This window comes from Panthera tigris, chromosome A2 (assembly GCF_018350195.1).
Source record: "Panthera tigris isolate Pti1 chromosome A2, P.tigris_Pti1_mat1.1, whole genome shotgun sequence".
In the NCBI taxonomy this organism is placed as follows: domain Eukaryota; kingdom Metazoa; phylum Chordata; class Mammalia; order Carnivora; family Felidae; genus Panthera; species Panthera tigris.
The window spans coordinates 152,058,319-152,085,110 of NC_056661.1; the positions used below are offsets into that span (position 1 = coordinate 152,058,319).

General features: G+C 40.2%; 1 protein-coding gene across 3 annotated transcripts in view; it reads right to left on the bottom strand.

Annotated features, from left to right (window-relative positions):
- Positions 1 to 301: 301 nt before the first annotated feature.
- The window catches only part of SVOPL (SVOP like), a 62,800-nt gene continuing 36,309 nt past the window's right edge, over positions 302 to 26,792 (bottom strand). For all 3 annotated transcript variants that reach the window (XM_042977426.1, XM_042977427.1, XM_042977428.1), the window contains 6 exons: positions 24,014 to 24,219; positions 23,275 to 23,386; positions 22,463 to 22,544; positions 14,486 to 14,575; positions 1,103 to 1,216; positions 302 to 642 (listed from right to left, as the gene is read on the bottom strand). In XM_042977426.1, coding sequence (XP_042833360.1) covers positions 631 to 642; positions 1,103 to 1,216; positions 14,486 to 14,575; positions 22,463 to 22,544; positions 23,275 to 23,386; positions 24,014 to 24,219 — 616 coding nt within the window. In that variant the 3' untranslated portion in view covers positions 302 to 630. The remainder of the gene's footprint in view (positions 643 to 1,102; positions 1,217 to 14,485; positions 14,576 to 22,462; positions 22,545 to 23,274; positions 23,387 to 24,013; positions 24,220 to 26,792) is intronic.

The following is a 26,792-nucleotide window of genomic DNA, read 5'->3' on the forward strand; positions in this document are numbered from 1 at the left end:
ACATGATGTCAGAGAGCTTGCTGCACTTTCATTTTTTTAAATCTCATCATGGGAATCAAAGATTCTCCCATAAAGTAATGAAATTAGAATACAAATAGAATGGGAAAAAAATAGTGTATTCCCAGCTTCTTCCTAATTATATACAAGACTCATACTCATTTAAGCATATTTTATAAATAAGCAACTTTCATCAACACGGAGGCAATTTAAATGCTCGTTTTTGCCGTGAAGTTGGTGACTGTTGTGAAAGGCTTAATGATACAACCCCAAGTTCATGCCTTAGCTACAAAATTTCAGTCCAACTTTTGCTACAAGCCTCATGGGAGAATATCAAGTATATATGCGCTTTCTCTGAGAAACTTTACTTCCCCCTGCCCATCTCCCATAGACCTACCCTTCCCATCTTTGAAGTATATTTTTACAAAAGTTCTCTGTAGTCTCCCAAAAAAGACAGGAATATAAAATTAACCCACCTCATTCTCATGTGCCTTATTTTTCAGAAATACGTAATCAGTTTCTTAATTACCAAGTAGCATACAGAAATTAAACCAGGTCTTTAAAACTGTGCCACAGCTCTTTGTAAACACAAAATGCATTTTTCTTCTCCGGTAGACATTGGTTCGCAGGTCTTCATTTAATTTGCTGGAATAAGAAGTGATTTAGTAGATCAATACATTTAATAAAAAGGCTTCTCCATTCATCCTCAGCTGTCAGACACTAGAAACTAGTAATAGATGATTTCTTAATAAACTTACAATGAATTAAGAGCCTCACATTTACCTTTGTGTACCTGGTAATGGCAATGGTAGTTTTATAGTTGTTATTTTAGTGGAATACAGACATTATTCAGGGAAAATCACACCACACTATCGTCTTTGAAGAGTTTAGCAAAGTTTGGAGTGAATAATTGGTTACTCTAGCTTCAGTGCTGCTCAAAGTTACATGCAAGCCAACTGGATACTCAGGCTTTTTACTCAACACCATTGTGTTAGTACACACCTGGATGTCATGTCTACTTCAAAGAATTTCCATGCTCCAAGGTCATGTCCTTTGGTCAAAAGGTGGTAGCTGAGAATACCTAAGAGATTTCTGCATCACTTACCTGTAGAGCTCGTCCTTTGGTCTCAATGGGGAGAGTAAAGGCAGAAATGGCACATACAATGCAGACTGATGAGAAAAGACACAGGGCCCCCAGGAAGGATGCGCTCATAAGAACCTGCAAGTCACAAGGAATGACTCCATTTATTGTGTCCCAGTCACTTGTCAGCTGATTTTTTTTATGTCAAAGGGGAAATCATCTCTCCACAGACATGAAAGAATGTCTTTTGCAGCCATTCTATAAATTGTGCCTTCCCGACGCCTCAGGTGAGTTATTTATTTGGGCCCAGCTACTGCAGGCATTTTGTGTGATTCTGTGAGTGGGGACTGACATAAGCATGTACTGGCCAGGTCAGACCTCTCTGCACCCACTCCTCCGGCATCTCCAGAGCAAACCAGTACCTAGGGAAGGTAAAAAGATCTGGTTTTCCCACACTCTCATACCAGTTTAGTTTTTTCAACCTCTAGTTCATTTTATGCAGAACTCCCTCTGCCAAACATCCACTTGCCCCCTTCAGTTCTGACAGGATGAATTAGGGAAAAAGGTTTTGGAGATGTAATCTGTAGTGTCTGGAAAGATGACATGTCTATCTATGTTCATGATGTTTCAGGTGTGACAATCAAAACTGGTGTTCATTTTTCCACATTCGGAATGAATTTCTACCAATTTGTACACAACCTTTGGCTGAGATCATGCTGTGTTACTAGCTAGTTCACACATTACCATTTCCTACATCCATTAACCCAGAGCTGCCTGAAGTTGCAAAACCTAACTGCTCTCCTAGCTAGGACCAGAGGCAACTGCATTTTGGGTTTGGGGGGGGTTTGTTTTGTTTTGTTTTTAGCTTCCCTACAGAGAAACCGTGCTGGGCTTCCTAACAGGGCTCTAGCCACCTAGTAGATGTGAGTGGATAGTCTTCCAGTAAGTTCCTTTCTGCCTAAAGTCAGTTTCTCTTGTTTGTAACCAAGAACCCTAATGCCTGATTATAAAAATAATTTGAGAATTCTGTTACAATCCTCAATTGAGAATTCTCTGTTCTCTGTTACAATTCCTGGATTTCCAGGCCCCCCTTTGATGTACTGTATCAAAAAGAAAGATCTATTCATCTCTACTTCTAAAATCCAGCCCAGAACAGGAACAAAGAGGGACATTACACAGTGATAAAAGGTTTAGTCAATGAGGAAACAATTTGGAAGGTTTACGTACCAAAAAGCTTCAAAATATATTCAGTAAAAACTGAATGGAGATCTAGATAGATCCACATACAGTTGGAAACTTCAAGACTGTCCTCCCTCAACAATTGATAGAACTAGGCAGAAAATGGAGGCTATAGAAGAACTTCATGACACCATCAACCAACAGGGTCTAACTGACATTTACAGGACACCTTACCCAACAGCAGCAAAGTACATATTCTTTTCTACTGCCCCTGCAACATTCACTAAGATAGACCATGTTCTGCGGCATAAAATGAACCTAAAAGATTTAAAATCCTAGAATGTGTTCTGACTAAAAGAGTGTCAAACTGAAATAACAGAAATATAACAGCAAAATCTCCACTTCTAATCCATGGGTCAAATCTCAAAAATAAAAACAACAAAGAATATTAAATGTGTGAGACACAATAGGGACAAAAAATAAAAAAATAGGAATAAATAAGAAATGTGTAGGACGTATATGAAGAAAATTGTAACTAAAAAATATGTAAAATTGAGTAAATCTAGTTCTTAGAAAATTGTGAAAGTATACTTCTCAAAGTCATCTGTAATTCTAATGGATTCTCAATCCAAATTCCAGTAGGATTTTTTTTTTTAAGTCAATTTAGGGGAAAAAAATTGACCCTAAGGTTTATTGGAAAGAATTAACATGCAAGGAAAATCTGGAAATTTCTGAGAACAAATGCAAGTGAGAGAATCTGAGGGAAGTCACCAGCCTAAGTGGTAATAACGTTCTAACCATGAGCAGTGTGATACTGGTGCCAAAATAGAATCCAGTATGGAAGTGGGGGTTTCCAACAATGGAGTCACGGTAAATCAACTGAGAATAGCCAGACAAAAGGATGATTAGTGGCCCTGGGAACAACTAGCTAGCCATTGTTTTGTTGATTTTTAAAGCTGAATTCTTACCTCAGGCCTTAAGCAGAAATAAATTGTGAAAAGATCAAAGAATTTAATGTTTTAGATGAAAACACTGAAAACTGTTAAACTTACGGTAGTATATTGGAAATATTTTTAGAAATAATGCATGAATGATGAAGGCCAATAAACATGATACAAAACTTTAACTCTAGAAGTGAAAATACTTGGTAAATTGACTACATAAAAATTTAAAATTTTGCAATATGTAGATATATGTGTAGATAGATGGAGGGTTTGTGTATGTGTGTTTATATATGAGCCTAGGTACATATATACTCACACAGATGTACATAGACAAGTTACAACATTTGATAACTGCTGGTAGCCCATCACCCCTTCCCTTCTATTCTTCCAATTTCCTTTTTTTTTTAATGAAACCAGGAAGACAATGACTATAAAACCTAACAAAAAAAAAATACATACACACAAAACCCCAACTGCCCTCTCAAGTGTATTGATTCAAAAATTGTAAATAAGTACCAGTAAATAAAACCTAGGGGTTCACTAACAAAACACTGGCTAAGTGGACCCTCGCTGCTATCCCCTGCACCACGGTGTGAAAGTTCTCCCCACCCACTCCTGCTCCCTCCCTCATTTGCCCTGCCAGGTGTTCCCCAAGTCTCTTGCACATTGAATTCTCTGTTAGCATCAGCTTTCCCAAAGACTGAAATTATTTCAGTAAAATAGTTGGATACAAAATCAATATAAAAAATAAATTCAGGAGCACCTGGCTGGGTCAGAGGAGCATGTGACTCTTGATACTGGGGTCATGAGTTCAAACCCCATGTTGGGTATAGAGATTACTTAAATAATAAAAAATAAATGCATTTTCTATATTAAAACATTCAAAAACAATTTTTTAACTTGTATTCTTTTTTGACAGAGTGCAAGTGGGGACAGGCAGAGAGAGGGAGACACAGAATTGGAAGCAGTCTCCAGGCTCTGAGCTGCCAGCACAGCACCCGATGCAGGGCTCCAACCCACGAACCGTGAGATCATGACATGAGATCATGACCTGAGCTGAGAGTAGGATGCTCAACCAACTAAGCCACCGAGGTGTGCCCCTCAAAAAATGTTTTGATGCCTACTACATGCCAGGTACTGGAGGAGCTAGAAATACAAAAGATAGTAAAACAAGCCCATATTGTCCTCACAGGGCTTAAAGTGTTGGAAGAGAGCGATTTTGAATAGCCTGGCAAAACAAATCAGCAATTATAATCTGATAATCTGAAGGAAAATTTCAAGGGGTCATAAAAGCTCACAGCAGAGAGACCAGACTTAATTTAAGGCATCAGGGAGGGCTTTTCTGAGCAGAGAATCCTAGCTTACTGGAAGTGGAGACAGGGTAGAAAGGGAGAAGTTTCCAGTCCATGGGAATAGCAAGTGAGAGAATCCCGGAAGGCGGTAACTGTGGTAATCAACTACAAACACCAGATTGCTTACAGCTAGGTAAATGGGTATGAGCACAAGGTTGGGAGCCTTAGTGGTGGAGTCTTGTAAACCAAGTTGAGGATCTGGGTCTTCGTCTAAGAGGAAGGGCAAGACAATAAAGGATTATAAACAAAAGAACACAGATCAACATGGATACAGGGAGGAGAGGAAGTTGAAGGAGAGTAAGAGCTTGCAGAATAGTCCGGATGCTCTCTTGGCAGCCCAGTGAGGTGAGGGTAGTTTGAACCAGAGTGGTGCAGGTGGTGAAAAAGGAGGGAAGGTGAATTATGCAGGATCTACTAGGAGGCTAAATCCACATGGTTGGGGACTGAATAGCTGGGGAGGGTGAAGGGAGTGAAGACCAGGTTGGAAAGTGACAACATTCACTGATGGGGACTGTGTAAGAGGAATGTGTTTGGGAAAGATATCCTGAGTATGATTTTGAGACATTTGAGTGGAAATGCCCAGGAGGTGATTACATTCATGAATCCGGAGTTCAGAAGAAAGACCTAGTCCAGAGATACAAAGTTGGGATTCATGAGCAAATGACTGGTAACTAAAATCATAAAAATTGGTGAAACCACCTACATGGAGATAGATTATAAAAAGATGAGGGTCTAAAACTGAGCACCAAGAATCCTTAACAATAGAGAAAAAGCAGAGGAAGATCAATCACAAGTTGAGAAGGAACAGCTGGAGATCCAGGAGAAAACCCAAAGTGTGCCAGGTGATGGATGCCAAGGGAAGAGGTAGCCATCAGTGTTTACAGTGAGGGAGAAGTCAAGTGTGATGGGAGATTAAAACAAGGTTTGAATTTAGAGACATGGTCATCATCAGAGACACCATCAAGAATCATTTTGGTGGAGTAGGGATGGCTGCAGCAGGTTTGGGGGCAAGGGAATGAGTGGGGAAAGGAAGTGAGGACAGTGTAGGAAAGGAACCCATTCAAGTAGTTTGGCTGGAAAGAGAAGGAAAGAAAGTGAATGGGGGTGAGTTTACCTTTTGTAAGCTATGGAATCGTAAGTACATTAAATGTGACTTGAGGGGCATCTGGATGGCTCAGTCGGTTAAGCATCCAACTTCAGCTCAGGTCATGATCCCACAGCATATGAGTTTGAGCCCTGCATCAGGCTCTGTGCTGTTAGCTCAGAGCCTGGAGCTTGCTTCAGATTTTGTCTCCCTCTCTCTCTGACCCTCTTCCGCTTGTGCTCTGTCTCTCAATTATAAATAAACCTTTTTAAAAAAATTTTTAAATAAATGTTGACTGGAAGCATTCCATCTGGAGGGATAGACTAGAATCACAATACAGATGCGATTATAAATTTGAAAAATTCAAGAGGCTCGAATGAAAAACCATCTTGAATGCATTCAGTGAGCTGGCTGTTTGCAAATCAACAGCTTTTCCAAATACAAATAACTTAGAATGCAAGACTAGAATTTATAATGAAAGCAAATAATCTATTCACAATAACAATGAAAAGCCTTAAAATGCCTAAGAATAAATTTAACAAGATATGCAGGAGCTCTTTGAAGAAACACTAACATGTCAGCAAGGAACAGCATAGAACAAACATTGAACAAATTGACACAAACTCTGCTCTTAGGAAGATAATACCAAGGGGGAAGAAAAGTCCATTTTTTCCTAAATTAATGGATACATTTAATGAATTAATCATTAAAATCTTAATAGGATTTGGACAGGCAAGGGAGGCACATTGTAATTAAATGATTCTGAGGCTTATCTGAGAAAAAAGAACAATTAGGTGGGGCCTAGGCAGCCAGTTTTGAAAATGTACTATAAATATTCAACTAATAAGAATATGACAATGACGAAACCAGACAGATTAATGGACTAAAATAGTTAGGCTAGAAATAGACCAAGAAATTGTGGAAAGGTAAGCAAATAGACATTTCTAATCCAGGAGTAAAAAATAGGTTATTAAATCAAGTGTGTAGGGACCACTGGCCTTCCATCTAGGGAATCATAAAGCTGTTTGCTGCATTAGGCCTCCTACTGCTGTATCCCAATGGCCTGGGAGAGGACAAGTCAGGGATTTCTCGATCGGAACCAGGGATGCTTTTAAACACTTTTATATGCATGCTATACTTCAATAAAATGCTTATGAATCCTCTCCCCCAAAATGAGAAGTCCACAGAGTACGGGCAAGGAGATGTGTATTTTCACAATCCTAATCACAGAACACAGAAGTTGTAAAGAAAATACTAATAAATTTGTCTGTGAACTTACAGTTTCTGTACAAAGCAAGGAGAACATAAATAAGAATGAAAAACAAATGGAAAATTGGGACAAATATTTACAATATGCCGGAAAAATGGTTAAAATCCTCCATGTATGAAGGATTTAAAACTGAATTGGAAAATGGGAAGGACCCTGAATGGACAAGCTAAAAAAGATAAAATACCCAATTAAAATGCGCAAAGAATATTCAGTTTCATTACTCGTCAAAGAAATGCTAAATATAATAACAAAGATCATTTATTGCCAGTGAGACTAGCAAATATGACAAAGACTGACAAACCCAGTTGGCAAATCTGTGAAGCAGCAAGACCTTACTCACCAGTGCAACATTCCAAAGGAGAGTTTTAGCACAATGTGTCAAAATGGAAAATGAGCAGACCCCTTGACCTACTTACCACTCCAATTCCTCGGAATTTATCCTAAAGAGATAATCCCAAAGTTAGATAAAAATGCAAGCACGAGGACGCTCATTACTGTTATTTATAATAGAAAAATATCCAATAGTCTAGACCTTTAACAATATAGAACCGATAAAGTAATTGGAAATTTACTTTTGGAATATGCATACAAGGGTCTATTTTTCAGCATCAACAGAGAGCTTGACTTTTATTCATATGAAAAAAAATGTCTGCAATGTATTATTGCATACAAAAAGCAGACTACAAAATGTATGTTGTTATCAACCTAAAAAGTTCCCATTCAAGATGGCAACATAGGAGGATCCTGAAAGCAACTCCTCTGTGGACAGACTGAATCTACAGCTAAATGGGAAACCATTTCCTCTGAAAGAAACACAGAAACTAGCCGAGCAACTCCTAAGCGTAAGGTAAACAAGAAAAAAATCCACATCAAAACAGTAGGAGAGGCTGAGACACAATCTTGCCATAAACCCCACCCCTGGTGCAGCCACCACAATCAGGAGGGAACTTAGAACTCCAAGCTTCTCCCTGAGGACCTAAGGGTTTGAATCCCACATCTGGCACCCCAACTTTTAAGACCTGTGCCTGAGAGATGAGTCCCCACAACATCTAGCTTTGAAAGCCAATGAATGGGCTTGTATCCATGAGATCCACACAGCCACATCAATCTGAGAAACAGTTCTTAAAGGGCTCACATGAACTCACCTGGCTACCTACCCCTCCCTCCCACCCATCCCCGCTCTCCCTCCCCCACCAACTGCCACCCTCCCACACCCCCACCCAGGGTACAAAGGCAACACACTGAAACACATCCAGTCTTTTTGTGAAAGAGGCCTATTTTCTTCTCTTAAAGCATCACCCTGATAGGCAAGCATCTACTTGAACCACAACGAGGAATTTACTGAAATATTCTCCAAATATGGAGGCCAGCAGTTGCCAGCTTTACATCCTCCCTCGGCCTTGCTCCAGATCTCTGGTATCTCCAAGGAAGGAGCTCGTGCACATGTCTGGTGCCCTAGTTTTTGTGGCTACTGCCCAGGAGACATCTGATCACCTGTCTCCGATGGCCAGCAGGGCTGAAGTTTATGGGTCCACAGGAATATAACAAGCAAACAGTTCCTGTACTGTAACCAGCTACACCACAGGACACAGCAGTGGAAAGCCAGCACACAGAAACTCTGTCTGTCTGGATTTCTGGAAAAGAGGCCAATTAGCTGATCTTCATAGCTGTAGCCTGTGGTCAGGTGTCTAACTACATACACATTTAGGGGCCAACTGTAATCCTCTCCAGACCCTTCAGAGGGTGAGTGCCATCTTCTCCCTCTGGCTCACTCCAGGTCACCAGCATCTCCCGGAAAGGAGCTTAAACATATGTCTGCCCCAGTTTTGGTGGCTGCCACCCAGGGGCACCCCTTGGTCATCTGGTTCTGGTGGCCAGCAGAACTTCTATTCATTGGTCCCATAAGACCGCAACAGACAGAAACAGTTGCCAGCTGGCTGCCTGCCCTCTGACCCCACCCAGAGCACAGCGCAGGCACGGCCGATTGAAACACGGCAAACACACAACCAGTCTTTCTGTAAAGAGGCCGATTCATTTATCTTCAAGGTGTGGCCTGAGGGGCAGACTTCCACTTCAACATACATTTAGGGGCTGACTACACCACTCTCGAGAGAAGCAGTACCAGCTTCACACTTTCCCTCTGCCCCACCCCATAAAGTAGCAAAAAAACAAAACAAAAAAACCCCTCCACTAATCTGTGAATGGATACTCAAAATAAAAAGATGTTAAGTGTGACATCAAAAACATAAAATGGGTAAGTAAAAAAATGGATGCCTACAAATGAGTTCAAACTTAAACTGTCATCAACTTAAAATAGACTGTTGTATCCATACAAGGTCTTACATAAGCCTCGTGGTTACCACAAAGCAATAACCTAGAGTAGATACACAAAAGATTAAGAATCCAAGCAAACCTCTACAGAAAATGATCAAGTCACAAAGGGAAAGCAAGAGAAGAAGAAGAACAAAGCCAGAAAACAATGAACAAAATGGTAGTAAGTGCATATGTATCAATAATTACTTTAAATGTAGGACTAAAGTCTTTAATCAGAAGGCACAGAATGGCTGCATGGCTACAAAAACAAGACCCATCTCAATGTTGTGTATAAGAGACTTACTTCAGATGTAAAAATGCAAACCGACTCAAAGCAAAGGAATGCAAAATTATATTCCATGCAAATAGAAACAAAAAGAAAGCTGCGGTACCTATATTTTATCAGACAAAATAGCCTTTAAGACAAAGACTGTGAAAGACAAAGAAAGGCAATACAAAATGATAATGGGATCAATTCAACAAAAATGACATAGCACTTATATTTATGTACCCAACAGAGAGGCACCTAAATATACAAAGCAAATACTAACACACCAAAGGGAGAAATAAGTAGCAATAATACGAGACTTTAATACCACACTTTGATCGATGGATAGATTGTCCAACCAGAAAATCAATAAGGAAACATTGGTCTTAAATGACATGTTAGACCAGATGGACTCAACATATATACAGATTCCATCCAAAAGCAACAGAATACACCTTTTTCTCAAGGATACATGGAATGTTCTCCAGGATAGATAATAAATGTGTTAGACCACAAAACAAGTCTTAATAAATTTAAGAAGACTAAACTCCTATCAAGTACCCTTTGCCCCATTAGTATGAAACTAGAAATTAATTACAAGAAGAAACTGGAAAATTCACAATTATGTTGAAATGGAACAACATGTTACTGAACAGCCAAGGAGTCAAAGAAGAAATCAAAGGAGAAATAAAAAAATACCGTGAGATAAATGAAAATAGAAATGCAACATACTAAAACTTATGGATACATAAAAAGCCATTCTAAGAGGGAAGTTCATAGTGATAAAGCCTATTTCAGGAAATAAGAAAGATCTCAACTAAAAAACTTAACTTTATACCACAAGGACCTAAAAAAAGAACAAATGAAGCCTAAAGTTAATAAAAGGTAGGAAATTGGGGCTCAGTCAGTTAAGTGTCTGACTTTGGCTCAGGTCATGATCTCGCAGTTCGTGAGTTCGAGCCCCATATTGGGCTCTGTGCTAAGCTCAGAGCCTAGAACCTGCTTCAGGCTCTGTGTCCCTCTCTCTCTGCTTCTCCCCACTCTCACTCTGTCTCTCTGTCTCTCTCTCTCAAAAATAAATACACATTAAAAAAAAATAGAATGTAGGAAATAACAATGATCAAAGTGGAAATAAATGGACACTAAAGAGACAATAGAAAAGATCAATAAAACTAAGAGCTATTTTGGTAAAAAAAAAATAAAAAAATATAAAAAAATAAAGACAATCCTTCAGCTAGACTCACCAAGAAGAGAGAGGACTCAAATCAGAAATGAAAGAGGAAATGTCACAACTAATGCCACAGAAATACAAAGGATCATAACAGACTATTATGAACAATTATATCAACAAATTGGACAACTTAGAAGAAATGGAAAGATTCCCAGAAATATACCATCTACTAAGACTGAATCATGAAGAAATAGAAAATGTGGGTGTGCCTGGGTGGCTGAGTCAGTTAAGCACCTGACTCTTCATTTCAGCTGAGGTCATGATGTCACGGTTCATGAGATCAAGCCTCATATTAGTCTCTGTGCTGACAACATGGAGCCTGCTTGGAATCCTCTCTGCCCCTCTCCTGCTCATGCTCTCTCTTTCTGAATATAAATAAATAAACCTTAAAAAAAAAAAAGAAAATCTGAACAGGTAAATTACTAGTAAGGAGATTAAATCAGTAATCAAAAAATTCCCAACAAACCCAAGTCTAAGACCATTGGCTACACTGGTAAATTCTGCCAAACATTTAAAGAATCAATACCAATCCTTCTCAAATTCCTTCAAAACATATAAGAGGGAACACTTCCAAACTCATTTTACAAGGCTGGCATTACCCTGATACCTAAGCCAAAATCTTTAATGTTTATTTATTTATTTTCAGAGAGAGAACACCTGGGTGAACAGGGGAGGGGCAGAGAAACAGGGAGAGACAGGATCCCAAGCAGGTGCCCCTAGACCGCTATCTTAAATCATACACAAAAATCAACTCAACTCAACCTAACGCAAAATTCATCATGTCACCTCCCTGCTTAAAACCCTTAGATTATTTCCCACTACTCCTCAGAAAAAAATCCCAACTCCTCAATATGCCTGTCAGGCACTTTCTCTCCCTGTACATCTCTCCCCTTAACTCAGCACAGCTATTTTCTGTTCCTGGAACACCCCAGTCTCAGCCGCATCTCCAGGCCCTTGCACCACCAGGCATCCTACTTGAAATGCTATTTCTCTTTGTAAGTTGTCAACTTCTCATATTCCAGGTTTCAACTCCATTGTCACCTTCCCCGAGAGGTTTTGCCTGCCACCCCTTCGATTATCAAATTACCTCCACAGCACTTATATCATCTGAAATTATCATAATTATTTCATATTTGTAAATTCCCAACTTGAAAGGAAGCCTCTTGAGAGCAAGAATCTTGGGGTGGGTGTTCTGCCAAGCGTTAACAGTAGGCTTTCCCTGGAAAAGTCCCATGGCTACCATATGCTAATTTCCATACTACATTACCACCAAGGGTAATTTCAAGGTCCACCGTGACCACAACCAGCTTGTAAAATTTCCTGAAAACTAAACAGTTCACTTTCACAAGCCAGGGCAGGCCAGCTCCAGCCCCACCACTGGAAACTTGTCTGACTTATTTACTGCTACAACTAAATAAAACTAGAACAATGCCAGGCACAGAGCCAAGTGTGTAGTAAGTGGTGATGGGGTGTTGAGTTGGAATAAAATAAGTCTCAATTCTGTTCAGTCAGATATAGATGGTAGCTAGTTGAATCCTTTTTTTTTTGCCAGCTGCCAAACTGTTTCTAGAATTTGCAGACAATTATTTTGGAGTCAGCTTGTTGAGTGGGTCATTACAAGAGGTTCCTAAGTGAGGAGCAACAGGAGGAGGAAGAGGAGGAGGCAAGAGTGAGGGGAGTGGAAAGGGAAGGGGGAAGAGGAAGAATTAAGTGCAAGGAAAGCTTGTCTCCTGGTTGGTATTTTCCCTGTTGATGGCCGTGCTTCTCAGCAGGCGGTCCACAGACCAATCCCATCAGCTTTGCTCTGGGGACTTGTTACAACTACTGTAGTGGTCCCACAGACCAGCATCTATCTCTGGCCGGAATCTAGCAACCTTCTTGTTACCGAGTTACTCGTAATTCTGACACACACTGAAGTTTGAGAACCACGTCCAAGGGAAGGCTGACAGATTATGAGCTCATTAGAGCGACACGAAGACCTCACTGGAAGCAGCTCACCCCACCCCAAATGCAGGCACATATCCTAGGAGTGGATTCTAACTTCCCATTCCAGATCTGTTAAGAAAGCAAAACATTCCAATTGTATCGTGATTGAAATACCGGACTTAAAAGTACTTTTGTGATTGAGAAACATTTGTTTGAATATTTAGCATTTTGGCCTTATTAGTGATCATTGTTACTATTAGGCAGCATTAATTATTTACTATGTGTCATAGTGCTTTCCATGTGTTAATCTCATTTGATGCTCAGAACAAATCTATGTGGTAGGTGCTATCATTGATCTTTATTTTACAAATGAGGGGGGGCAGATATAGAGACGAGTGACTTAACTATAAAAAGTTGTGACCCTCTGGCTGCAGGACACTAAGCAGACCAGAGCCTTATGGCCCCAGAAGACTCAGTCCCAGTAGGCAATCTTTCCTGGTCCACAAAACCACTAAAAGCCATGTGGTCTCTAGGGTAAATACCCACAAATACCCAGAAAACCTCTTTCAAGTGGTTGAAAAACAGTCTCAATTTCTAATGAAAGCTTGGAAAATAAACTATACCTTGGCCTGATCATCCAGAAACAGGATTAATAATTTACTTCTGTGTTTCACCACTATGTTCTTTTCTGAAAATTGTGAAGTCGTCAGTATAACAGAACTTTGAAAATCACTAGACAAAAGCTGCCCTCATTTTTCCTTAAGATGAGTGGAAAAAGCACTCCCAAAATAGCTAAAAACACACAAACAATTTTATAGCAAATACATGAGACAGACTGTTCAGCCCGCAACAACCTCCTTTCTTTGAAAACTGCATTTCCCCCAGCTGCATTTGTAGGTAACCTTGACTCCTGGTCACAACTGATTTAGCTCAAGTATGAACATCTGACCAGACATGACTAGTGACAGTCCCTTTCTATGGATGCAGAGAGAGTGCATCAGTGTCTTCTGGTGGCTGGATCTAAGGGTCTACGTTTGAGATTCATGGGATGGCCTTGTACACAGGCAAGCATAGTACTGGTCTTCAGGGAGAGTGGGGTAAATCCTGAATGCTCAGAAAGGCAAAGGAGTGACTATGGGCCCAGACAGACATGAGGAGGAGAGGGCCTGAGTCCCTGTTACCACCGCTGCCTGGATCAGACTCTCCCAGGGCCTAGCCTCACTCCTGTCTTTTTGCTGCAGTCAGCTTGGGTGGATTTCCATTTCTGTGGCCAAAAGAGAAGGACCAGTGCAGATGAGCCAGCTGTTTAGCCCTCTGAAGAAACATTATCATGTGTAGCACCATATCTGCCTATATCCTTCCTCAAACAAGGGTCCATCCATGATTCCAGGCCACCTTTGGATTTTTATCCCAGTCTGCACTAGGTTTGCCCTAGCACTAGACTTATGCTGCCCACAAATGCCTCCGGGCACTTCTATAGTCTGTTTTTCAGTTGTGCCCCAGAATAGGGTCAGGGCTCAAACCAACTGTCATTCAACTGCTCAAGCTCCTTGCATCCTCCATTTCTTTTCTATCTTCCCACAACAATGCCCCACAAAATTCAAACCCTGCATGAGATGAAATACAGTTTATTGACCAGCTACAAGCCTGGAAGCTTTTAGTTAGCCTCTCTCCCTAACCCATATTCACCAAACAATGGGAAAACAGCAACTCAAGAAAAATCATTAAGTAAACAGAAATCCCTGATTAAACCCTTAACTTGAAAGGACGTGGAATGCATCTTTCCCCATCTACTTTAGACTTCTTCCCCCGCCCCCCTACAAAAACTCCTGGACTGTACCTGGGATATAAATGGTGCCACCATTGCACCAATGCGACACAGGGAGCCGCTGGTCCCCATCCCCAAAGCGCGCATCGTTGTGGGATAGACCTGGAGGGAGGAGCATAAGAAGCATCAGTTTGCTTGGACTTTTTCCTTCCCAAGTCCCCTTCCCTTCCTCCCCTTGCCAAGCTTTGGTATATATCAAATACAAGACTTTTTTTTTTCTTTTCTTTCTTTTTTTGTTTTTTGTTTTGTTTTGAGAGAAAGCATGTGCTCATGAGCAAAGGAGAGGCAGAGAGAGAGAGGGAGAGAGAATCTTAAGGAGACTCCACACTCAGTATGGAACCCATTGTGGGGCCTGATCTCACAATGGTGAGATCATGACCTGAGCCAAAATTAAAGAGTTGGACACTTAACTGACTGAGCCACCCAGATGCCCCTCAAATACCAGATATTCTATACAGATATATAGGATATGAGATACAGGACATGTGTGTTCTCAGGCATACAACTTTGCATTCTTAAATATTAGAGAAATGATAAACACTCAGCAATTATCCTTTAAATGACCAAATTCCAAAATATGTTTAATTGAATATTCCAAGTATAATTTCAAAAAGGTAAGCTTTGGAATCAAACAGAAGGTTTCCATTTTAAAGCTATAAATGTATAAAGTGGTTCTACTAATGGGGTGCTGGGGTGGCTCAGTCGGTTAAATGTCCAACTTCACTCAGGCCATGATCTCGTGGTCTGTGAGTTCGAGCCCCACATCAGGCTCTGTGCTGACAGCTCAGAGCCTGGAGCCTGTTTCGGATTCTGTGTCTACCTCTCTCTCTGCCCCTCCCCCACTCATGCTCTATCTCTCTGTCAAACATTAAAAAAAATTGTTTTAATAAATAAATAAAAAATAAAGTGGTTCTACTGAAGGGAAAGAAAATCCTCCCCAAATAATGATTCAGTGAAACCTTTAATACAGATACAGTGAAAAGACTTGACCAGTGTGCCAGGTACATGCTATACCATTCATCACATTCTTGTTGCAGAATTTTATGTCCTGGGGCCCCTGGCTGGCTCAATGAGTAGAGCACACAACTCTTAATCTCAGGGATCTGAGTTCAAGCCCCATGTTTGGCATGGAACATACTTAAAAGAAAAAAAGAATCTTATGGCATAATCTACTTTTTTGATGCAACTTTATTACATTTATAATAAAACTTCATTAATCTGGACTTTATTAATTCCAAATTCTTATAGGAACTGGCAAAAGTAAGCAAATGGTATTTAACACATTATAGGGAGAATACTTAATCTAAGAATGGTTTTTCAAAACTCAAGAATTTTCTCTCAAAGCTATACAATACCAGTAGTTTTTATTTCATTCACTAAAGCAAAGCACATAGCCCCTTTCCTCAGTCACATTTTGTTAAGTAGCATCTGTCAAATACAAAATCAAGAAGCTTTCTGGCCTAGCTGAAACCACCGTTTTTGTAAGAGAAGGTCTAGGAGTTGAGTGCCTTTTTTGGAAGCTTTTTTCTTTTTCTGGAAAATGAGGCTGAAAATGACTAAAAATAATGGATTCAGATACATGGTGACGATATCAGAGCAATGAAAATAAAGTCTTTTTTACATGTTTTGACAATTCTGGGTGGGATAATAGAAGATAATCATCTTCAGGTATATACCTTTGATTTTTTTAGACAACAAGTATCACAAAGATTACTCAGAAATGACCTTTTAAATCAATTTGCCCCAAAATACGTTAAGTTGAATATTTCAAATATAACTTTAGAAACACACTGTATTACTCATATCAAATACGCCAGTTTCCTATTTTTATCTGTATGGGGAGAAAAGAGTATTCTTCACTGTGGCTTTAATGGTTTTGACATGCCATATCTATAATCTGAACAAACAGACTTTTGCATTTCCTGAGATGAAAATGAACATAGCTTCCCCCTGCACTCTGCCTGTACTGCCCTCCTTGGGTAAGTGTACCTCGGTCCTAGGGTGGCAGGGTCCTCCCCAGAAGACTAGCACAAATCCCCATCCACACCACATCTCCCAACCATGGAGTTTTTCAAGGCTTCAGTTCTAGTGAAGCAGCATCAGGTCTCATTTAACAAGCAGACCAGAGCACAGCTAGTTAAACTCATCACATTCTGGCAAAGCTCCAAACACTGCCCATAGCAGGCAAGCAGAGCCTCTCCAGGCAAGCAGAGCCTCTCCAGATGACTGGCCTGAGGGACAGAGCAACCCAAACACAACAGCAGAGTGCACACAACAAACACCAGAGTCACTCACTTACTGAAGCACCAGGCCTGGACACCATATGACCTCTTCTTCACAAAGCCATTACTCTGAACAACAGGAAGGATAACAGGCCTTTCTAATGCACAGAGGAAGGCAGAGATTTGGACAAAAATGCCAAGATGGAGGAATTTATCCCAAATGAAACAATAAGATAAGGTCATGGCCAGATATCTAAGTGAAACAGATATAGGTAACATGCCTGATGAAGAATTTAGCAATGATTCTAAGGATAGTCACTGGGCTTGAGAAAAGAATGGAAGACTTAAGGGAGGCCATTACCACAGAGATACAAGAATTAAAGAAGAATCAGAGATGAAAAATGCCATAATTGATACTGGGAACCGACTGGATGCAAGAACTCAAGGATGGAAAAAGCAGAGGAAGGAGTAAGTGACACAGAAGAAAAAATTGAAAATAATGAAGTTGAACAAAATGGACAGAAAGAAGAATTATGAAACACAAGATAGACTTAGTGAACTCAGTGACTCCATCAAACATAATAACATTCCTAGTATAGGAGTCCCAGAAGAAGAGAGAACAAGAGACTGAAAATTTATTTGAGGAAATAGCTGAAAACTTCCCTCACCTGAGGAAGGAAAAAGACATCCAGACCCAGGAGGCACAGAGAACTCCTGTCAAAATCAACAAACACATTGCAGCAACTTCTTACTCAACACATCTCCCGAGGCAAGGGAAACAAAAGCAAAAATGAACTATTGGGACCTCATCATGATAAAAAGCTTCTGCACAGCAAAGGAAACAATCAGTAAAACTAAAAGGCAACTGACAGAATGGGAGAAGATATTTGCAAACGACATATCAGATAAAGAGTTAGTCCAAAATCTATAAAGAACTTATCAAGTTCAACACCCAAAAAACAAATAATCCAGTGAAGAAATGGACAAAAGACATGAATAGACACTTCTCCAAAGAAGACATCCAGATGGCCAACCAACACGTGAAAAAATGCTCAACATCACTCATCATCAGGGAAATACTAATCAAAACCACAATGAGATGTCACCTCATACCTGTCAGAATGGATAACACTAACAACTCAGGCAACAACAGATGTTGGCAAGGATGTAGAGAAAGAGGATCTCTTTTACACTGCTGGTGGGAATGCAAAATGATGTAGCCACTCTGGAAAACAGTATAGAGGTTCCTCAAAAAATTAAAAAATACCCTACGGCCCAGCAATTGCACTAGTAGGCATTTATCCACGGGATACAGGTGTGCTGTTTTGAAGGGACACATGCACCCCCATGTTTATAGCAGCACTATCAACAATAGCCAAAGTATGGAAAGAGCCCAAATGTCCAGCCATGGATGAATGGATAAAGAAGATGTGGTATATATATACAATGGAGTATTACTCGGCAATCAAAAAGAATGAAATCTTGCCATTTGCAACTACGTGGATGGAACCGGAGGGTATTATGCTAAGTGAAATTAGAGAAAGACAAATATCATATGTCTTCACTCATATGAGGACTTTAAGAGACAAAACAGATGAACATATGGGAAGGGAAACAAAAATAATATAAAAACAGAGAGAAGGACAAAACATAAGAGATTCTTAAAGATAGAGAACAGAGGGTTGCTGGAGGGGTTGTAGGAGGGGGGATGGGCTAAATGGGTAAGGGGCATTAAGGAATCTATTCCTGAAATCATTGTTGCATCATATGCTAACTTGGCAATAAATTTTTAAAATAATAAATAAATAAATAAATAAATAAATAAAATGTGAGGAGAAAAACAATAACAGGGACCAACAATGGTACGAACACGGATGAATCATCTGTCAACCTTTGCTGATTGACATTAGACTGGCTACAAATGTTGTTTTACAAGTTAAGGGCAAAGTAACCTCTAGAGTCATATGCTCATGCTTCTTTAGATTATTTGCCTTCTCCAGGTACATCTCTGAAGGTGTGCAAATGCATGTCAAGAGAGCTTTAACAAGTTAGAGTCCAAATTCTGGAATTGCTGCCCTAAAGGGATTTAGATTATCTGAATTTATTCTATGAGAAAAAGGAAACTTTAACAATTCCAAAACGTCAAAACAAAAATTTGTAATTCTCCTCTATCTGACCACCCTTATAAACTTTTTAAATAATGCTTCCTACTCTGCTTCTATCACTATTGTTTTTTCCCTCTTTTTGTTTTTTTTTCCTTACGGCACTTATTACCTGACAAGTAGATTTGCGTATTGTCTGTCCCCCACCCCACTAGAATCTAAGTTTTTTGAGAATAGGGATATCTTATGTTCACTGCTGTACCCCCAACATATGGGGAGAAGGTATCAATAAATGAATGAATCTAATCAAACATCTATCTAAGGTGATTCAATAAACATTTCTTAGGTGCATTTGTAAGTAAAGGGATAACTAAGGCTAAAAAGAAAGAAAGAGGCACATTAATTTACCAACTATAATAGGACTTTAATAAATGTTAGCCAACAATATCATCATTTTTATTATTACATGTCCATGATTTTAGATGACATACGACCTTGGAGACAATATCTTGGAGCTTCCTCTTGGCCATGGGACAAAATCCTGACTTTGACTCTCTCCCATCAAGACTATATACACATTCATTCTTTGTTTAGACAGGAAAGGAAAAAACCTGATGAAAAGGAACATGAAGGCAGTCATAAGAAGATAGAAGCTTTATTAACAGCAGGATTCCTGATCATGAAGAAGCAAAAAGGTGGGGACTGATTAACCAATTTGTTTCAGAGAACATTTTGAGGTTTTAGTTTCTTTCAATAAAACACACTATGTATCTGTCAGATGTGAAAAAAAATCAACAAAAGCAGGCCAATACCAAGACATATTGCAGTTAAATTTGCAAAATAGAGTGTTAAAGAAAAAATCCTAAAAAGCAGCAAGACAAAAGAAGTTCCTAACTTACAATGAAAGACCCATAAAGCTAGCTGCAGATCTCTCCATAGAAACCTGGCAAGCCAGAAGGGAGAAGCATGATATATTCAAAGTGCTGAATGGAAAAATTTGCTGCCAAGAATACATTATCCAGCAAGGCTATCATTCAGAATAGAAAGAGAGATAAAGAGTTTCCCAGACAAACAAAAACTAAAGGACTTTGTGTCCACTAAACCAGCCCTGAAAGAAATATTAAAGGGGACTATTTGAGTGAAAAGGAGAGACCAAAAGTGACAAAGCAAGACAGGAACAGAGAAAACTCCAGAAACAACCATAATACAAGTAATAAAATGGCACTAAATGCATATCAACAATTCCGCTGAATGTAAATGGACTAAAGACTCTAATCAAAAGACACAGGGTGTCAGTGGTGCCTAGGTGGCTCAGTTGGTTAAGCTTGTGACTCTTGGTTTTGGATCAGGTCATGATCTCATGGTTTCTTGAGTTCAGGTTTCTTGAGTTCTGTGCTGGCAGCACACAGCCTGCCTGGGATTCTCTGTCTCCTCTCTCTCTGACCCTTCCCTACTCATACTGTCTTGGTCTCCCTCAAAAACAAATAAACTTTTAAAAAAATACATATGGTGTCAGAATGGATAAAAAAAAAAAAACTAGACCCATCTATAAACCTCCTATAAGAGACTCATTTTAGACCTCAAGATACCTGCGGATTCAAAGTGAGGGGTAAACATTTATCATACAAATGGATATCAAAAGAAAGATGGAGTAGCAATATTTATTTCACACTAACTAGATTTTAAACCAAAGACTATAACAAGAGATGAAGGGCACTATATCATAAAAAAGGGGACAATCCAACAAGAAGATCTAACAGTTGTAAATATTTATGCCCACAAAAGTGGAGGCACCCAAATATATAAAACAATAACAAATATCAAGGAGCACGTTGATAATAACCCAATAATAGTAGCAGACTTCAGTACCACACTTACATGAATGGACAGATCACCTAAGCAGAAAATCAACAAGGAAACAATGGCTTTGAATGACACACTAGACCAGATTCAAATATTTCATCCTAGAGCAGCACAATACACATTCTTTTCAAGTGCGCACGGATCATTCTCCAGAAGAGATCACATACTGGTCACAAATCAGGCCTCAACAATACAAAAAGACTGAGATCTTAACATGCAAATTTTATGATCACAACACCATGAAACTGGAAGAAGAAATTTGGAAACACCATAAATACACAGAAATTAAACAACATGCTACTAAAGAATGAATGGGTCCACAAGGAAATCAAAGAAAAAACAAAAATACATGACACCAGATGAATATAAAAACACAATGGTCCAAAGTCTTTGGGATGCAGTAAAGTGGTCGTTGGAGAGAAGTATATAGCAATACAGGGCTACATCAGAAAGCAAGAAAAATCTCAAACAACCTAAACTTACACCTAAAGGAACTAGAAAAAGAACAAGAAATGAAGCCAAAACCCAGCAAACTGAGGTAGCCACTGTAGAAAACAATATGGAAGTTCCTCAAAAAGTTAAAAATAGAACTTCCCTATGATCCAGCAATTGCACTACTAGGTACTTATTCATAGAATACAAAAATATTGATTTAAAGGGGCACATGCACCCCAATGTTTATAGCAGTGCTATCAACAGTAGCCAAGTTATGGAAAAAACCCAAATGTCCACTGACTGAAGGAGATAAAGAAGATATGGTGTGTATATATATATATAAATATAAATATATATATATATATATATATATATATATATATATATATATATACATACACACACACACACAATGGGATATTACTCAGCCATAGAAAAGACTGAAATCTTGTCATTTGCAACGACATGGATGGAGCTACAGAGTATTATGCTTAAGTGAAATAAGTCCATCAGAAAAACAAATACTGTATGATTTCACTCTTACATAGAATTTAACAGAGCAAACGAGCAAAGAGAGAGAGGCAAACCAAAAAATAGACTCTTAACTATAGAGAACAAATTGATGGTTACAGATGGGAGGTGGAGGGGGCGATGGGTGAAATAGATGATAGGGATTAAGGAGTGCACTTGTTGGGATGAACAATGGGTGATGTATGGAGGTGTTGAATCACTATATTATACACCTGAAACTATTTTTACACTGTATGTTAACTAACTGGAATTTAAATAAAAACTTGGAAAGACAGAAAAGAAAATGAGCACAGCTTTACCAGTTCCTATAGTGCAATTTTCTCTAGCTTAATGAAGGACAACACCAGTTAAAATACGGTTGAATTTCCTGTTCAGATATTGTTTATTTCTAGGAATACTAGCTCTTCAGTATGGGTGTTTATGAGGAAATTCTCAAGCTTCTTTAGGTAGTACCTTGCATAAAATAGATGTATTAATTTAATAAATTCATAAAGAATATCATATTCAAGTTTAAGCTATTTCTATTTTATTCAAACTTAAGCTACATGTTGCAAGTAACAGATGGATGAAAAATAGCATAGTGCTAGGACAATAAGTTGTTTTTTACATGTGTCACAAGAAAGTCAGGTCTTAAATTTCTTCTTAGAGACTGGCTTGCACTAGACTTTATGGATCAGAGGAAGCTATCAAATAAACCTCCTGCTATCATTTTTAGGAGGTATTTTTAGAAAATCATTCAAAGTCAAAAGAAGCTAGGATGCATTGTCTGTGGACAGAGACCCTGAGTAGCTCACCTTGCATGCCTTGGTGTACCCAAGCCCCTCCCAACAACTGACCTCAGCAGTGTAAATGTAGATGGTGTTGAAGTTGGCTGCCACCAAAGCCCTCAGCATGAACAGGAAGCCAATCAGGCCAGCACTAGGAAACAAGATGCCAGAGAAGTTAGGAAAGGCAGTATGGAGGGCCTTCCATGGCCCTGACAAGTGCTCACATTACATAACTGAGCATTACAGGTGTTAACACACGCCTACAGATAACCAAGTCCCAGGAGGTGCTGCTTCTCAACTGGCCTGATTGTGGGGTCCTCAAGTAAATGCCTGACTCCAACCTTTAACCCAACTTCCTGTCCCCCCCTCCCCAAAGTGGGCAATTCCAGCTTGCCCCCCAATCCCAGATTAGCACATCTTCTGCCACCACCCTCCAAAACCAATGCAGTTCACAGAACGACACATACTATAATTGAGGACATTTAAGGATTGCAAATTAATAGTGAAATAAATTTTTATGCCACAGGTATATTACCTGTTTCCCTGAACTATCTTAATAATGGTCCGGGAAATTTGGTAAACAATTACAGTCCTGAGATTCCAGGAAGCTTTGCATAAAGATCCTAAGTATCCTGGTGGGTGCAATGATTGCACCAGCACTAGCACCTATACCCTGGAATAGCTGATAGAGGGCTGGGTCTGTGGAAGAGGGAAGTGGGGGTGGCATGGAACAGAAAGGCCATTCCAGTAAGACCAGCAGCCTATTCACTACTCTGCTCATGAAAGGTTCTTTCCCCCAATGAACACTATGGGTCAAGAAACTCCAACTTAAAACCACTGCACAAAACTAGATTGTTCTGAAGCAACCAGAGAGAAAATACCTTGATGTGCAAATGTTGAGAAGAAGGAAGAATAAGGCTGTACATCCCATGGTGATAGAAAGACTCAGCCGTCTTCCCAGGAAATTAATGCCCAGGATATTGAAAGGATTCACTAGAAAGCAAATGACAATAACAACTTCTGAAATCTTGAAAGCAAGATGCATTTACCAACATTGGCAAGGATTCCTCACTGTCATTTAAGAAAGAGGCAACTTCATCCAAACCTCATGTGTGTTCCAGCCAAAACCCAGTAACATGATCATCAAATTCAGGATTCCCCTTCAATATGTTTTTTCCTCATAGGTCCAAGAATGAAAAGCAATGGCATATATATAAAGGATATTTTATGCCCAAGATTCTTATTACAACATGTAGGTCAATCACTAATTGAAACCCTGCTAGATCTATATTTTAAATGGTTTATACTGTTTTTCATCAAATTCAAGGTTCTGTTGGTTTTTAAGTACCATTATTTTATGTCTACTGAAACAAAACCAGTGCTGCAAATTGAAATCTAACATGCCACTGTAAGACACATCTCACTTTCAGAGATGTCAAAACATGGAGGAAAACACGCATCCTAGAATTGATATAATACAGTAATTCAAAGCTCTACTCCTCCAGACTTTTCCCTATACCAATCTGCACTGGAGACATGTCAGCAAGATGTGGGGACTTGTTCAGCTCTACCAGGCAGGAGCCACAGAGAGGGACCCAATACACAGAGGTAGACACTTACGAGCAATTTCCCCAATGGTGCTGATAATCATGGTTTGGTAGTCAGAGGGGGCAAACATGTGGCAGTGGCAGGGACTCTGGCTCCCTTCTGTGTCTCCTACAGTCACCACCACCTCAGACTCAGACCGCGAGCCACAGACCAAGTCCCGCTCCAGCAGCTCGGCACTGGCCAGAATGACTCCATAGTAGGCGAAAGAAATTCCCAGCCTGGAAGTGAGAGAAGCCAGTCATTAGAACGGCTGCCACCAGCCTGAAGGAGGGGCAGTGCCACCAGAAGTAGAGAGAAGGGGATAGAAGCCCCCCACCCCCGCCCTCTTCTAGCAGTCAGGACAGGAGGCACTGGGTGGGAAGAGCATGGAAGGCAAGTCTCACCTATCTCATGGAGCCTGGGGGAAGTGTGCAGGGGAACTGGAGTGGGAAATGGATTTGCAAACACAGCCTAGAACCAGATCCCGGAGGACCCCACAGTCAGTGAGGGAGTTTGAAGCACAAAACTGCTTGTTTAAAACAACACACATTTATTCCATCAGTCCTGTAAGCCAGAAGTTGTATGGGTCTGACTGATTTCTCTGCTCAGAGCCTCAGGAGACAGAAATCAAAGTGTAGGCAGGGCTGCATTCCTTTCTAGGTGTGGGGGGAAGAATCTTTCCAGATTCTAGGCAGAATTTTCTCCATGGGGCTGGAAAACTCCTCTCCATTTGCTTGCTGCTATTTGTTTTTATTCTTTTTAAATGTTTATTTATTTTTGAGACAGACAGACAGAGAGAGAGAGAGAGAGAGAGCATGAACGGGGAAGGGGTAGAGAGAGAGAGGGAGACACAGAATCCAAAGCAGGCTCCATGCTCTGAGCTGTCAGCACAGAAACCTATGTGGGGCTCAAACTGACGAACTGTGAGATCATGACCTGAGCTGAAGTTGGACACTTAACTGACTGAGCCACCCAGGTGCCCCTCCTTTGCTGCTATTGACCAGTTGCTCTCAGCTTCTGCAGGCTTCCTTCATTGCTTGTCTTCAGTCAGTGAGTGTGGACCCATTCCTTCTCAGGCCCTGGAATCACCCACCTCACCTCTTGCTTTCTTCTCTGCTCCATCTTTGATTCCAACTGGAAAAATCACTCTATTCTTAAAAACCCAAGTGACTGGAGTCTTCCATTTTGATGTCATACTCTACGTACTTTGTTTCATTTTGTTTTTGTTTCATTCTCCTTAAGAATACGTAGGGTGTTCCAGAAAATTTCAAAACAATTCCTTTTCTTAGAATTACAAAGCAGGCATTTGTGATTTTTAAAGCATCTAATTGGGGGAGGGGGCAGGGCCAAGATGGCGGAGCAGCATGGAAGTTCTCTGCTTCTCTTGTCCCTGAAATGCAACTAGATCAGCAACAAACCATTTTGCACACCTAGAAAATTGATCTGAGGATTAACACAACAATCTGCATAACTTGGGCCACAGAATTTGGCAGATACACAGTGCAGAGAGGTGAACTGGGGGAAGAAAGAAGCCATGGAGGGTTGGGAGCTGATTTAGTTTGTGGAGAGAGTACAGAGATGCGGGGAGGTATAGGAAAAGCACTCCCCCCAAAAAGCAGATGGAGAGAAAAAGAAAGAGTGGAAACACCCAGAAGGGTCTGAACAAGAAAGGGATAAAAGAGAAAGGAGAGGGTTTCAATACCATTAGGACTCTATAAATAGGGCAGAGCAGCACTGGAAAGTCCTCAGCCCAATACGTGGCAGTGCTCTGATGGGAAGGGCAAATCCCCAGGAACTGGTAGCAAGGTCCAAAGGGTCCTTGGGCCACACAGGGAGAGGCAGTTCCCCTGCTGAGAGGACATTTGGTAGAGGATGTGCAGCCTCCCCACAGGAAAAGGTCCTAGTAGACCCTGGAGAACAGCCACTTTTGCTGGTGTTGGAACAAGGACAACAGAATGTGGTGAAACCTGGTGCCAGTTGTGTGCTGTGATTTGCCATAGTCCCTGAACCACTGATGCTACACAGCCATGCAAACTTTTTCAGGTGCAGAAAAGTCTCTGGGTCTCTGCAGTGTTGCAGTTGCACAAGTGTTCACAGAGTCAAGCTGGCACCTGGCCATTGCTCAGCAAGACCCTCCCCCAGAGAGTCAGGGCGGGCCCAAACTGCAGGGCCCTCAAAAGTGAGAGGTTTGGAAACAAAGCCCCATCTGGGGTAAAATTTAGGAAGCAGTGCCACCTGGCAGGCTGACAGCTTGGTCGCGGACAGTGGAGAAGCAGGAAGTGGATGGAAGCTGGAGATAAAGGAGGGGTGCCTGATGGCTGGTTGAGTAGGGCAGAGTTCTGATGCTACAGACTGGGTCACTGTGTGATGCCATTTTCACCTCTCCTACACCTGTGCATACATGTACACACACACCACACCAATCCACGGCAATAAGCTAAGCAGTGCCACCTAGTAGAGTACGGAGCTCTTACACCAAGCCCTGTTCAAATGCAGCAACCAAGCCCTAGAGGATGACCACAAGTCTCTTCACCTGCTTAGTTTACAGACTATAAAGTGATTCTAGTAGAAACTGGATGTAATTTCATTCAGATTTCATTCTGTTCACTGATCCATCTATTCATTGTTTTTCTCTTTTCTTATTCTTGGATACAGAAAGAGAAAAAATATTTTTATTTTCTGTTTTTATAAAAAATTTTTTACTTTTTTTTACATTTTTTGGTAATTTTTAATTCTATTTTACTTTCTCCATTTTATTCTATTTTATTCTATACATTTTTTTAAAGTTTAAAATTTTTTCTTTTTCTTTCTT